Genomic DNA, 13225 nt, shown 5'->3' on the forward strand with positions numbered 1-13225 from the left:
CTTTCTTTCTGAGAAAGCTCTAACTCGGGACATAACATTTCTTGCTCAGAAAAAGCTATTCCAACCGTGGAGATGGCTGTTGTTCCCCCGTCCTCCCCCCCCACCCCGCCCCATCCCACAGCCAGGCATCACTGTTTATTTTTTATTTTTATTTTTTTCTTTATAATTTTTTTAAATTTTTATTTTTAATGATTTTTTATTATATTATGTTAGTCACCATACAGTACATCCCCGGTTTCCGATGTAAAGTTCGATGATTCATTAGTTGCGTATAACACCCAGTGCACCATGCAATACAGGCATCACTGTTTAAAACCAAGCTGATGCCTCTTCCTTTCGTTCTGGGCCAGCAGTGAAGGGGGGAGCTGGTTGATAGTAGCACACTGTCTTTGGTGACTTGCAAATTCTGCTCAGTGACCAAGATCTTACTTTCATGGGTGTCCTTTACACTTAGGTCAAAGTTCTTTTAAGAAGGCCATGGCCTGAGGACCTGGAAGACTTCCAGACACCTAGAGATTGGCCTAAGCCTGGCTTCTAGTCTCCCACTGCATGTGACTTTAAAAAGTTTGAAAGGCAGCTACTGTGTGATGGATGGAGTATCAGATTTAAGAATGAAATCGCTTGATTCAATTCTGATTATCAGATGCTATCCATGTGACCCTGGGTAAAGCTATGCCTCAGTTTCCTCATCTGTAAAATATTAGTAATCATACCGGTCTTACTGCCTTCCAGGAAGCAAAGAATGACACATGGCTGTAGGTTCATACATAAGCTTCCTTTCTAGTATAGTCCAAGATGGCAGAGTGAGGATCAATGGTGGAAAGCCATGGGACATAAATCTGAAGAACGGTCTCCATGGAAGCTTCCTGGCACTGAAGTGTCATGCAAATGCTGCACAATAATTTGGCAGAAATGATGCCAAGGGCACTCAGGTATCACACGGGGAGATGCCCCTGGCCACTTTGAAGAGCACCTCCAACCTTGGGTCTCTACTTCTGTGGCTGTAGGAAGTTCCTAAGCTCTCCACAGGCATGACGTTTACCTCTTTCTGGGCACTCAGCTGGAGGTGCTGGCAGTAAAGGCTTTCTGACATGGGGTGACAGGGAAGGTGGAAAACAGACTTGTCTGAAAGTTGACACCACAGCTCTACCTGATGGCTGATGAGAGACAGTTCGCCCTGTGTCCCCACCAAACCTGGTCCTTCCCACTTACCCTGGTGCAGGTAATGGTACTGCTTATTTACCTAGATGCTCAGCCCCAAACCTTGGGCGTCATCTTGACAATTTAGTTACATGTCCTGTGTTTGAAGTGATTAGCAAATCCTGTTGGCTCTCCCTTCAAAACATACTGAGAATTCAACGACTTTCTACCACCTTCGCTGCTACCATCTTAGTCCATACCAACTCTGTTTCTCGGTGGACCCGGGTAAGTTTCTCCTCAGTCTCTCTCTTTCCACCCCCTCCTCCATCTGTCCTTCACATACCAGCCACAGCAGGCTTTCTCAACCTCAGCCCTAGTGACACTGTGGCTGGATGATTCTGTGTCACGGTTGCTGTCCTACCCATTGTAGGTGTTTAGCAGCATTAAACAGAGTCACTCCCTCTGTTTAAAGCCTTCTAATCACAGAGAAGAAAATCCCCAAACATTCCATGACCTATAAGGCCCTCTGCGACCTGGTCCCACTGCCATTTTGCATGGCATCTGCGACCACTGTCCTAGCTCAGTCCCCTCCAGCCACACCTGCCTTCCTGTTACTGTGTGCACGTGCCCACAACTATTGATCCATCTGCCAGGCCTGTTCCCCTCACCCCCCACCCCATGTGTGTCCTTTGTGTCCTTCACATCTTCATCAAATGTCAAGTCCTCAGAGATATTCCTTGACCATCCCAAGGACAACGTCTCCTACGCTTCACCCCCTTATCCTGCTAGATTTTCTTCAGAGTACCCACTATCTCTCCTACCTGTGTCTTCCTCTCCACAATCAGAATGCACGACAGGAGCTGTCGTGACCCTGGGATCATGACCTGAGCCAAAGGCAGATGCCTAACTGACTGACTCACACAGGTGCCCCTTCTGTGACACTTTCACAGCTATGAATAAGGAACGGAGTGTCTGACTTCTTGGTTCACTGCCACCTTCTTCTCCAGACGGCAGGTATCACGAAGACAGAGTTTACATCTAGTTTGTGTTTTGCCCTCTCCCCAGCACCTAACCTACTATGAAGCTTGCAGTGAGCACGCAGCATGCATTTGCTGAATTCAAGAAAGGACCACTGCCGAGAGGCCTGCTGGGAGATGGTATCTCATGATTTCGGAGTGAACACATCATGTTTCTTGAACGCCCGAGAGATCCAGTGCTCGGCAGATCTGGTGCCTGAGTAACCACCCAGGAGGGGCGTGGCGGACACTCAGGTGGGCATCTGCCTCACAGAGGCTCCCCTGCTCAGTCGAGCTGAAACAGGAGCCGTCTTCCTGTTCATGCACGGTTTTTAAAAACTTTAAGTGTAAACTGAATGTGAAAAAAATGTTAATAGGTTTAAAGATTCACGATTCCAAAATAAAAATGATAACGAAAAACTGTGTGCTGAGGTTGTTTGATGCCCGAGACCACAGAGTAAGCACTTTCGTTAGTTTCGTATTTGCCTGTGTTTCTTCACGCAGACACGAATAAATATACATGTTTCTGTGTTCCCCTGAGCTGAAGGCAGGGGGTCTGGTGCAGAGCTCTACACCTCGCTTTTTTACCTAACGGTAATTTCTAATGGAGATTGTCCTCGATTAGGATGTAAGCAGCTTCCTTATTCTTTTCACATCTGCATAGCGTTCTGCAATGCGGCTGTGCCATAAACAATTTAACCAGAGGCCTACAGATAAATGGTTGTTTTGTTCCTCATCTTTTCCTATTACAGGAGTAAATTCCCAGGAGGGGCTCTGCAAAGTCAGAAAGTAAATACATTGATGACTGTGATAAATTTGGCTATTTTGCTCCTCCTGGGCAAGGTACCATTAGCACACCCCCAGCAACGCCTGAGACAGAGCGTCTGCTTCCCCACGGCCTCACCAGAAAGCGTCTGGACTTTTGCCCCCCTAATCAGAATGGGCCATCGCTTTTGTCTGTGTCCTGTTTATCACAGCATGACGTGATTTGGAGATAACACCCTTACGCAGACGTATGCTCCGCAGGGCCGCCGCGCCGCGGCAGCTACCTACCTACCGGACGGTCTCAGTGAATGTAATTTGTGCATTCTAGAAATGCACTCCCACATGTTTTTCTTTGCTCTGAGTTTTTCTCCTATTGGGGTTTCCTCTGGGAAAAAAATACTATAACCATTAAGACATTGCTTGTGAGGGCAGAAAAACAATTATAGAATGGTAAAAAATTCAGTATATTAGAAATACTTACATATCACTTGAAGGGGTGGGTTTTGGCGAAGGGCTGGGTAAATTTGCTTCCATAATATCATTAAAACTATTGTTTCCTACATTCTTGGCCAGCTGTAACATAAACAAAACACGATACAGCCACTCTTTATTACAAATTAAAAAGTTTCCTATTATTTGCTTTTGAGATTTCTGAATATGTATCTTCCCTTCATTTGACTCAGGATACAAACCATCTAGTCAACAAATTTTTACCGAGCATCTACTATGTGCCCAGGCGCAGAACTTTAGGGTGCTGGAAATAAAGACAGGGGGTGAACCGCACTCCTTCCTGTAGAAGCCAACAGACTAGTGGGGCCGTAGATAAGAAAACCAATGATTTTTACAAATACAATGTGATAAATGCTAGAATAGGATAGGATATGCCCTCCCCAACATATACTCTGACATTAGACAGCAGGTTACACACATTAATCCAGGTAAATGCTTAATGGCAGCTATTTTCTTCAATCTCTACCACATCTCGTTTTTAGACTGAGCAGATTTACTGGACAGAGAAGGAGGTAGGATCCTTTATATCTGGGATACATGTTAAAATGCTGCAGGAAGCATTCTGCTTCTGGGTTCAAGACCCTTCCAGGAAAATCTGTCCTGAAGGGCCTCTGGTCATTCAGGTAATTTGGGGAGCAACGCAAGGCTTAAGGAACATTTGTGCTGTCAGGTCCCTGGGGGAAAAATCTTGGGTTTATCACCTGGCAAGTGATTAGGACTTGGAATCTCCCTATTTCTAGTTGTCAACTGGGTTTCGTTACCTTAAGTCAAGGAGACAGAGTGACACCACTTCCACATTAAAGAAGAATGTGTTAAGTATCAGATCAGAGCCCTTTTTCTCTAATCCTGATATGAATCAGGGAGTTATGATACTTCTTAAAGCTGCTACTTCCTAAATCAGGGGCTCACACAACACAGACCATCGTTGCTTAGAAGAAGTTATGGTTAAGGAATGATGGGCTTTATGGCGGTAGCCAACAGGCTTCTACAAACTTAGGAGCAGTAAGGACAGAGAAAGATTCTTTGGTCACTATTTTTAGTAACACAGGCCATGAAGTAAAATGATCATGTGAGTTTAACACCTAATTCCCTTTACTGCTCTTCTAGTGAGTGAATCATATAAAAACTAATTCTGAAAGAAGAAGACAGCTTTGAAAAAGCTCATCCCAGAAGAAAAGAGCCAGTTTAGGTGAACTAATTATAGAAATGTATGATTCACCAGTTCTTTAGAAAGGAAACAGAAATAATCAACATTACATACCACAAAATTTACATTTTAAATATCCATATGCAAATTCACGAAATTCAGGAACTGCAACTCTCTGTACCCAGGAGAGACAGGACACCCCAAAGACACATATTACATGTATTTATGACAACATACATTTCCAAGTACAGCTCACTACTCACCAAGAGTTCAGAAGTTCCTAGTTTGTCTAGTTCCAAAGACTGAATGCGAGAAATGTGAACCCCCATTTCCCTATGGATGCCGGAACACTCTATACAGGTCAAAATACCCAAGTTGGTCGAAAGCCAGGTGGGTTCTGTGTGGAAAGAAGATTTCGAAGACAATGAAACAAACACGACCTAATTTTCGTGTGCCAACTACAAAGGAAGCTAAAATAAGAGTAGTAAAACTTGTGAAGAATTAAAAGGGAAAGATTTAAATGGAAGACATGGCTGCCTGCAGTTGTGCTTAGGGGCTCCTAGGAAGCTTACCAGCTTCTCAGAGGGTGATATGGGTGATAAAAGACATAAAAAATATTTTTCTTTCAATATTGAATTGAAAACAAAATTAAGTTTTTTATCTTGTGAAAATGTGAGAACTTTTGAGAGGCCCCATGAGCCCTCCCTGCCAGAGGAGTGTACTCCCCCAGTGCCGGTGTCATCCGCGGCAGCAACGGACTGGTGTGCGGCTCACGGGGACACGGTTCATAAGCTGTCATTAACCTTCCAGTTACAACCCGCACTGACGCCCCATTCTGGTCACAGCTTCTCCACAAGCACCTCCTGGTAAGACGACAGCTATAAATAACGAACGTCAAAGGTTTCTTTCACAGATCTAAGCTATGTCTACAGTCCCCAGGGGCTCCACCCCAGGGGGAATGAGTATTCCCACGTTACCAAAACCTTCAGGGTTCACTCGCTGTGGCAAGCTTCTTCCTGAGTGGTCAGTAGCCGAGGTCTTCTGAGTCCTGCCACACCCTCACTACGTGAGCGTGCGAGTCACCATCACACAGGGACACGAACACAGAAGAAACTGGGACATGTGTCTCTGAGGTGCTCGTGGCACGGTGTACGGAGAAGTCCATTTTCACAAGGAAAACAACTAGAAAGTACATCATGATGCTTAAGAACCACAGGTTTGCCTCCAGTTCTGATCCCTACTAGATGTGTGCCTTTGGGAGGTCACTTAACTTCTCGGAGTCCCCTAGTTTTCTCATCTGTAAAATGGTGAGGCTACTCGCATCTTGCTCACAGACCATCTGTGAGGATTCAGTAAGAGAACAGAAGCTAAAACAGCTAGCAGGGTCCTCGTTACAGTATAAGCACGGAGCACATGTATCGACCATCTAATACTTAAGAAATACAGAAGCTACCTGAAAACAGAAGTTTGGGGGAAGGTGACACCCATGTGACAGGTTGGGGGGGGGTTCACTGAGCAAAAAGGAAGGAAAGTAATATACAAAGTGCTGGGACAATTTCAGGTATAGCATCGCATTAAGCCCTCAATCACAGAGGTTTATTGTTCCATTTTAGGATAGGAAACTGAAGGGAGACTGGTAACGGCACTTGGCATCCAGGCTGTGAGCGGCAGGCTGGTCACTCAAAACCAGAACAATGGACTCTGCGTCCAGGGCTCTCTCCGTATGTCCACAGTGCTCACCTAACTTGTAGCATTTGGGCAGGTGGCCATTTGGGGCATTTGAGGAGAGCAGGTGGGAGTTTTCCAGGCTGAGCAAAGAGCACGTGTAAAAAAAAAAAAGCAGCTGAGAGGCGGGACCATTCCAGCTAGAAATACGTGGTGGGTGTGTGTCTGTGTCCATAAGGAGATAAGGATTTAAATAACCCTCATGTTTATTCTATGGCAGGAGAACGGCTGTTTAAGAAGCCTGATCAAGCCTGAGGGCAAATACCTGACGAGCCACAATCGCAGCAGACGTCATTCCCAGGGAGCCGTTGGACATCCTCAATGATGGCTTTTGTCAGGTCTTCCAGGCTGTTCTCCCCCGTGCTCTGCTCTCCACGGAAGGCCATGGTGAGGGCCTCTTCTTTGCTATTTGTCAATACTGATATCCATCTGTTGTTGCAAATGAAAGGAAGGAGACTTAAGAGCAAGGCCACTGTTGTCTCCTGCCACTGCAGAAAATCCGTCTTCGTCAAGAACTTCCAAAAGAGATCCCCCATCCCCCTAGCAATAAAGTGAGGAAAAAAATGAAAGAAATTAAATCCAAAGGAAAGAAAGTTAAAAGAATGCAAAGCAACATGTTGGAGAAAATGAGACCGGGGAGAGAAACAGAGGAGAGGTTAAAATCCACACCACTGAGGGCCTGCAGGGGTGACAAGGTGGGTGCATGAAGAAAGCAAATGTCAGAATGAAGAGGACTCGGCGTGGGACCAACCCAACGCAAGGATGAGAAAGAACTGGTAACAAATGGACAGAAGGCAAGAAATAGTTTAGCCCAAGGCTTCTGTTCTCTGGAAGTCCACTGTGGGGTGGGGGGGCCTTGGATGTGAACACGAAGGGCTATTTCATGGGCAGCCACGAGATTTCATGCTTGTGGCAGAGGTATGGTAACAGAAACGTGCTGATGTTAATAATGTGAAATAAAAAAGTACAGACTATGAAATCACATATGCAGCCATGATCACAGTATGAACTGAACAAAACCACTGTCTGCTACCGGTCTAGGCATAAAAGCACCGAAATACACAACAACAAGGGTTCGTTATTAAAGCACAAAATAACCGCAGAGTAGAACAGTTAATCAGGTATTACAAATTTTCAACTCATTTTTCTAGACTGATCTTTTAGAATTGAAGTATAGTTGAAAAAAGTTTCAACTTCTGTTTTCAACTTTTTGTTTTCAAAGCTTGGATGACATTGGGGAAACGCTCACAATATAATGTTTTGTGAAATAAGCAACAAGAAACTGTTTATGTGATATAATCCAAAATTTAAAGATATATAGGGTTTTAGGTACTTCTGTTTGAGGAAAAAAAGGCTAGAAGGTAATTCACCAAAATGTTAATAATGGCTTTTTCTGAGTAATTTCCTGTAGGAATAATGGATAGATGGATTGCTTGACTCTGCCTTTCTATAATTCCCCAAACCTATAATGGGCTTGTATTACTTTCATGAACAAGGAAAAAAAATCTAAGTTAACTAAAAAAGAAAAAAAGATTTTATTTATTTGACAGAGAGAGAGAAAGAGAGAGAGAAAGTGTGCACGTGGGTGCCCAAGCAGGGAGAGCAGTAGGCAGGGGGAGAAGCAGGCTCCCCATGGAGCAGGGAGCCTGATGCAGGGCTCGGTCCCAGGACCCCGGGATCACGACCTGAGCAGAACGCAGACGCTTAACAGACTGAACCACACCCAGGCACTCCAGTTAATTTTTTTAAAGAAGCAAATGAAAAACAGTTCCAAACCGCAGCTTGTCCTCACCTACTGTGCAGACAGCTAATAACTGCCCCCAACAGAGAGCACAGAAGTTCAGAACGGAGTCTCGGTTTTTCGTGTGTCTCGTAGGGTGACACAGATACAACACAAAGGGCTATCCACAACAGGTTTTGAGTAAGTTTGAGTGACACAATGAGAATTACAAACCAAATTACCTGGACTGCATGAATTGCAAGGCACTGTGACTGCAGGAGGCGCAAAGCTTCCGTGTGTTACAACAAATACATCTGCACAGCTCAGCGTTTTCGCTCTGCAGCCGAAAACTCAACACCTCAAAATCAACAGCTAGGAATGGGGCGGTGGGGGTGGGGTCATTCAATACCTTCTAAATTAAAGAATATTTTTTTTCTATCATTTAGTCTCAAGTTAGAAACCAGAAGCTGGTTTCTTAAAAACAATTCAAAACACGGGGCTCAACAGTATATTTAATCAGTGGCACTGTGTTTACTGGAGTTTTCACTCTGTCTGCAGAGTCTCTGCTTTGCTTTCCTTAAGCATTATGATATTCTGGCTATCTAACATACCACGGTCTACTGCATGCCAAGGACTATAATTTTTTTTTTTTTTTAGAGTGAGAGCATGAGCAGTGGGGGGTGGGGCAGAGGGGAGGGAGAGAGAATCCCAAGCTGGCTTCACACCAGCACAGAGCAAGACGCAGGGCTCAATCTCACGACTCGGAGATCACGACCTGAGCCGAAATTAAGAGTTGGACACGTAACTGACTAGGTCACCCAGGCGTGCCCCCCCATAATTTTTGAGATGTAATCCTCCAGCAAGCCTCTGAGTTGGGGTTGACAGTCCTTACAGATGAGGAAGCACAAGCCTGAGACTGAGGTCCTCCAGCAGGACGCGTGTCACACTGGATGGAAACATGCTGCTGACCCCCTAAACCTCCATCCCTTTCTGGGGTTCCTTCATTATACCACATCTACCTCCTCATTCAAGAGATCAGGACAAATCAGAAATAAAGGAGTTGGTACTCATAATTAGAAAATACATGTTTTAAAGATGATTAACTTTCTGGAGGGATAATTCAAATTTGGTGGAGCGAATTGGTTACATTTCAAAGGATCAAGAACCAAAGCAACTACTTCTGACAATTAAAAAATAAACTTTTAAATTATTTCAAAGAAACAGGCATACCAAAAAGTATAAGAAAGAAAATTCTCACTGTTGTATTTTAAGACTCTAAGGTCGCTTTGAGTTTACAGGATTAATACTGTGGGCACTGTACTAGGAACTTAATGCATTTTATCTTTAGTCCCAAAGCCCTGAGAGCAAGGTCTGTGATCTCCTTCTTACTGACAAGGAGACTGAGGTGGGATGATCGGCTCCAGGTGAAAAGGCCATTAGGGGCGAAGCTTGGACCAGGTGTCCTCAGCCTGATGAAACAAACACGCAGCTGCCCTTTGTCTAGGACCCACCTCCTCCCTTGGTGAGAATGTTTCCATGTTAATTCCACTGGACACCTTCACATGAGAAAGAAACTCAGTGAAGCCATGAAACTGTCTCCATGTAGCTTGAAAGTAAATGAGGAACTGAAGCCTCCTTTGGGGTGGGGTGTGTGTGTGTGTGTGTGTGTGTGTGTGTGTGTGTGTGTCTCTCTACAGAATGCCATTCCCTCCCACGAAACAAACACGCAGCTGCCCTTTGTCTAGGACCCACCTCCTCCCTTGGTGAGAATGTTTCCATGTTTAATTCCACTGGACACCTTCACATGAGAAAGAAACTCAGTGAAGCCATGAAACTGTCTCCATGTAGCTTAAAAGTAAATGAGGAACTGAAGCATCCTTTGGGGTGGGGTGTGTGTGTCTCTACAGAATGCCATTCCCTCCCACATCACTCAAAACGAAGCCCCCTGTTGCCACCACCAGCCCCAGAGAAGGCCAAGTGCAAATGTGTCGCAGCTGCTGGATGGGCCAAGCAAGCCTTCCATGGAAGGGTATTAAGTCCCACAGGCAAGAAGCCTGTACTTCTTTGACCAAACTGGGACTGAGTTCTCTCTAAGTCACAGAGTAAATATAATACTAACAGCTTGGGTTCGAGATATGAACAAAAAAGAAGCAGATACGTTCCCTGCCTCACACAAATCTCTTACCTGTCCTCCCATGTAGGGGTTTAGGGAAGGGGAAAAAAAAAGAGGAGGAAAGAGTGAAATATGTGACAGGGAAGCAATATTCCAAGGTGATTTTGGAATTCTGTACAGGAGATTCTTAATGGGACATGCGTCTGGAGTGCCCCCCCCCCCAGTGTGACTGCCTGCTGTGCCTTCTCTAGCAGGACCCAGTAACCACCATCTTCCACCAGGGATGGTCGTCTGCTTGCATCACCTTTCATGGCTACCTTCCAAAAGGGGCCTTAACCAAGTGTCTACTGCTGTTCCCATGTCTTAGAAAGGAGGGGCTGAAGTTCCTAAAAGTAAACCAAGTGATGTGAACCAAGTCAAGGCAAACATAATGGTAATGGTCTGGACTCTTCAACCATCCCCTCTGAGTTCCTGTCCTGCAACCTGTGGACTCTCATCACACAGCTGAACATTTTACGGCATCAGTGTGATGAACTGGACACGGCGTACCCGCATGGGCACTGGGGCCAGTATTCCAATCACACATCTACGATTTTGTGTTGGGGTCAAAACAAGTCCCTTAACCTCACTGAGGTTAAGCAGCGTGTTTCCATCTAGTGTGACACCCGTCCTGCTGGAAGACCTCACTCTCAGGCTTGTGCTTCCTCATCTGTGAGGACTGCTCAGAGTTTAATCATCTGCAAAATGGGCATAAGTAGGCCAACCTTGTGACTGACTTGATTAGAGAGATGATTAGTGAGCCCCTGTTGGCTCACAGTGAGCACCANCTCATCTGTGAGGACTGCTCAGAGTTTAATCATCTGCAAAATGGGCATAAGTAGGCCAACCTTGTGACTGACTTGATTAGAGAGATGATTAGTGAGCCCCTGTTGGCTCACAGTGAGCACCAATACTGGGCAATGACAGACCCCTTGTACCCCGAAGGACCTCCTTCCCTAACTTGACTGTAAGACCCCGAGGTTCCTGGGACTGTGACCATGGGCACACTGCCTCTCAGCGTCCTCGTTTTCAAACTAGGGATAACAGCCTCTGCTGACGCGCATGAAGCACAGTACGGTCTCACTAAGTACTACCTCTCTGAGTCTGAGGGCGGACGGCCAGCCCTCCTGACCTCCTGTTCTTCTTTGTTTTTGAGACACTCTCTAGTTGGTCAACCCCAGATCAGTAACGTCTAACCACCAGTTGCTTCCGTTTTATTCCTCCCTGTTGCTTCTAGGCCAGTGGGACCTGCACCCAGAGCTCAGAGTACTTATAACCTTCCTGCACCTTCCCAAGCTGGCTCGGGCTGCTTCCTTTCCTCTTGGAAGTCATCTCTGAACACCACCCCTGAGAACCAGCTGAGAGGATGCATGTCCCTGTGTGTTCCCACAGCACATGGCCACCTCTGTCCCTGCCCTCTGTCTCCTGCCTTCAATTCCAACACAGACCGTTTCTTCAGAGCAGGGGCTCCGCCTAACTTAGCCTTGTATTCTCCATGCTTTGCACGGTTCTCGGCCCAGAATCGGAGTTCACTAAATCTTCAGGTGAATGAATGGGTCAAAGACTTTTCTCCTCCTCTTCCTTCACCTCTCCTACCTTCTCTCTCAGCCACCCACCCCCCACCCTTTTGTTCTGTGTCTCCCAACTGTGCATCTTTTTGACCCTTTATCATTTCTTCTGAAATGGGGAAGGGGTGGAATTCTCCAGAGGAGGAGGAGAGAGGGGAAGGAAGAGAGAGAGAGAGAGAGAAAAGGGGTGAGTATAAGGTGAAAGGGGGGTGAACAGAATTCGGTGGCTCCCCAGAAATCATTAAGGAAAATAACATTTATTTTGTCACCAATGGCACAGGTATTTGAAAATGGGAATGCTACAAAAAGGTTTAACTGCCAACTTTATCACAAACATCCTCTCTCCCAAGCAGCTGAGGATGTAATGGTCCCACACTGCCTGGCAGGCTACAGGAAGAGGGAATGAAGACGGCCCAGGACCAGGGATAACATGAAGAAAGGGGGCAGGGAGCTGCCTGAGGTCACATACCTGGTCTCCCCCTACTCTGGAGTTCTGAGCCACGCTCACCCACAGGAGGCACCTGCCCATACTGTTCTTCATGGCCAGGCTCTCCTCTCCCCTCGCAGTTAACAGCCAAGCACCCAAGCAGATGGGCTTGGCACCGGATAAGCCCCTCCTAAGAGCAGGCAATGTGATTAAAGGTGAGTAAGGCACAGTCCTTGCCTTCAAGAGCTCTCAGTCTTTAGAGAGTTCAGACCAAACCGGAGGATCATTGAGGAGTGTGAGGAGGCCCATCAGGCCCCTGGATGGTGAGGCCTGAGCTGAATCCTGAAGGAATTTACTGAGCATCCGGATAGAGAGAGGAGCAACACGTGAAGGTCCAGAGGTGAGACAGAAGCACGCTGGAACCCGCAGGAGAGGTTCTCAGTAATAAAAAGGAAATTTTAAGGTCTGTTCTATAGGACAGAGCGCCTTTTCAGTTCCAGACACTGTGCCATTAGATCCAAAACTACTCACGCTACATAATCCTGCTCATCTTCTGCCTGAAAGTGATACGTCCTGTTATCTAAAACACAAAAAAGAAAACAAGAGAAACTTTAGTAAGCAGAATACCTTCAGCTACAATGTAAATTATGAAAGCTCCTGGGAAAAAAAAACACAGCAAAAGTAACAGTTTTAACATTATCTTATTTTTACACCATTTTGATTTAGCATTTACACAGTTCACTTTGTCAGTATTATTTTTCTGACGCGCAGCAGGAATACAATAAAATAACGGCAAATATCAAGCATCTGGCACTTGCTTTGAAAAAAAGATGGAAAGGGGGATAGATCCCATGGGATCAAAGTGGATGTCTCCACCAAATGGAGACGGCCAGCTGCCAGTTTGGTATGCTATTTATTCATTTTCAATGTGCCTTTTATTGTGTTGCCTTTAAAAAAAATTACTTTTCTGAAATGATTCGTAGCTCACAGGGCAGTTATGCCCTGTAGGCATACGCTGCCCCAGGCTGGTCTCTGGCTGAATCAGGCTTCAGGGA

The 13225-nt window shown here is 45.7% G+C and overlaps 1 protein-coding gene across 8 annotated transcripts in view; it reads right to left on the reverse strand.

The window, feature by feature from the left end:
* The window catches only part of ASAP1 (ArfGAP with SH3 domain, ankyrin repeat and PH domain 1), a 335958-nt gene that overhangs the window by 40880 nt on the left and 281853 nt on the right, over nucleotides 1-13225 (reverse strand). For all 8 annotated transcript variants that reach the window (XM_019794951.2, XM_011219411.3, XM_019794950.2 and 5 more), the window contains 3 exons: nucleotides 6569-6732; nucleotides 4842-4975; nucleotides 3403-3494 (listed from right to left, as the gene is read on the reverse strand). In XM_019794951.2, coding sequence (XP_019650510.1) covers nucleotides 3403-3494; nucleotides 4842-4975; nucleotides 6569-6732 — 390 coding nt within the window. The remainder of the gene's footprint in view (nucleotides 1-3402; nucleotides 3495-4841; nucleotides 4976-6568; nucleotides 6733-13225) is intronic.

This window comes from Ailuropoda melanoleuca, chromosome 9 (genome assembly GCF_002007445.2).
Source record: "Ailuropoda melanoleuca isolate Jingjing chromosome 9, ASM200744v2, whole genome shotgun sequence".
NCBI lineage: Eukaryota > Metazoa > Chordata > Mammalia > Carnivora > Ursidae > Ailuropoda > Ailuropoda melanoleuca.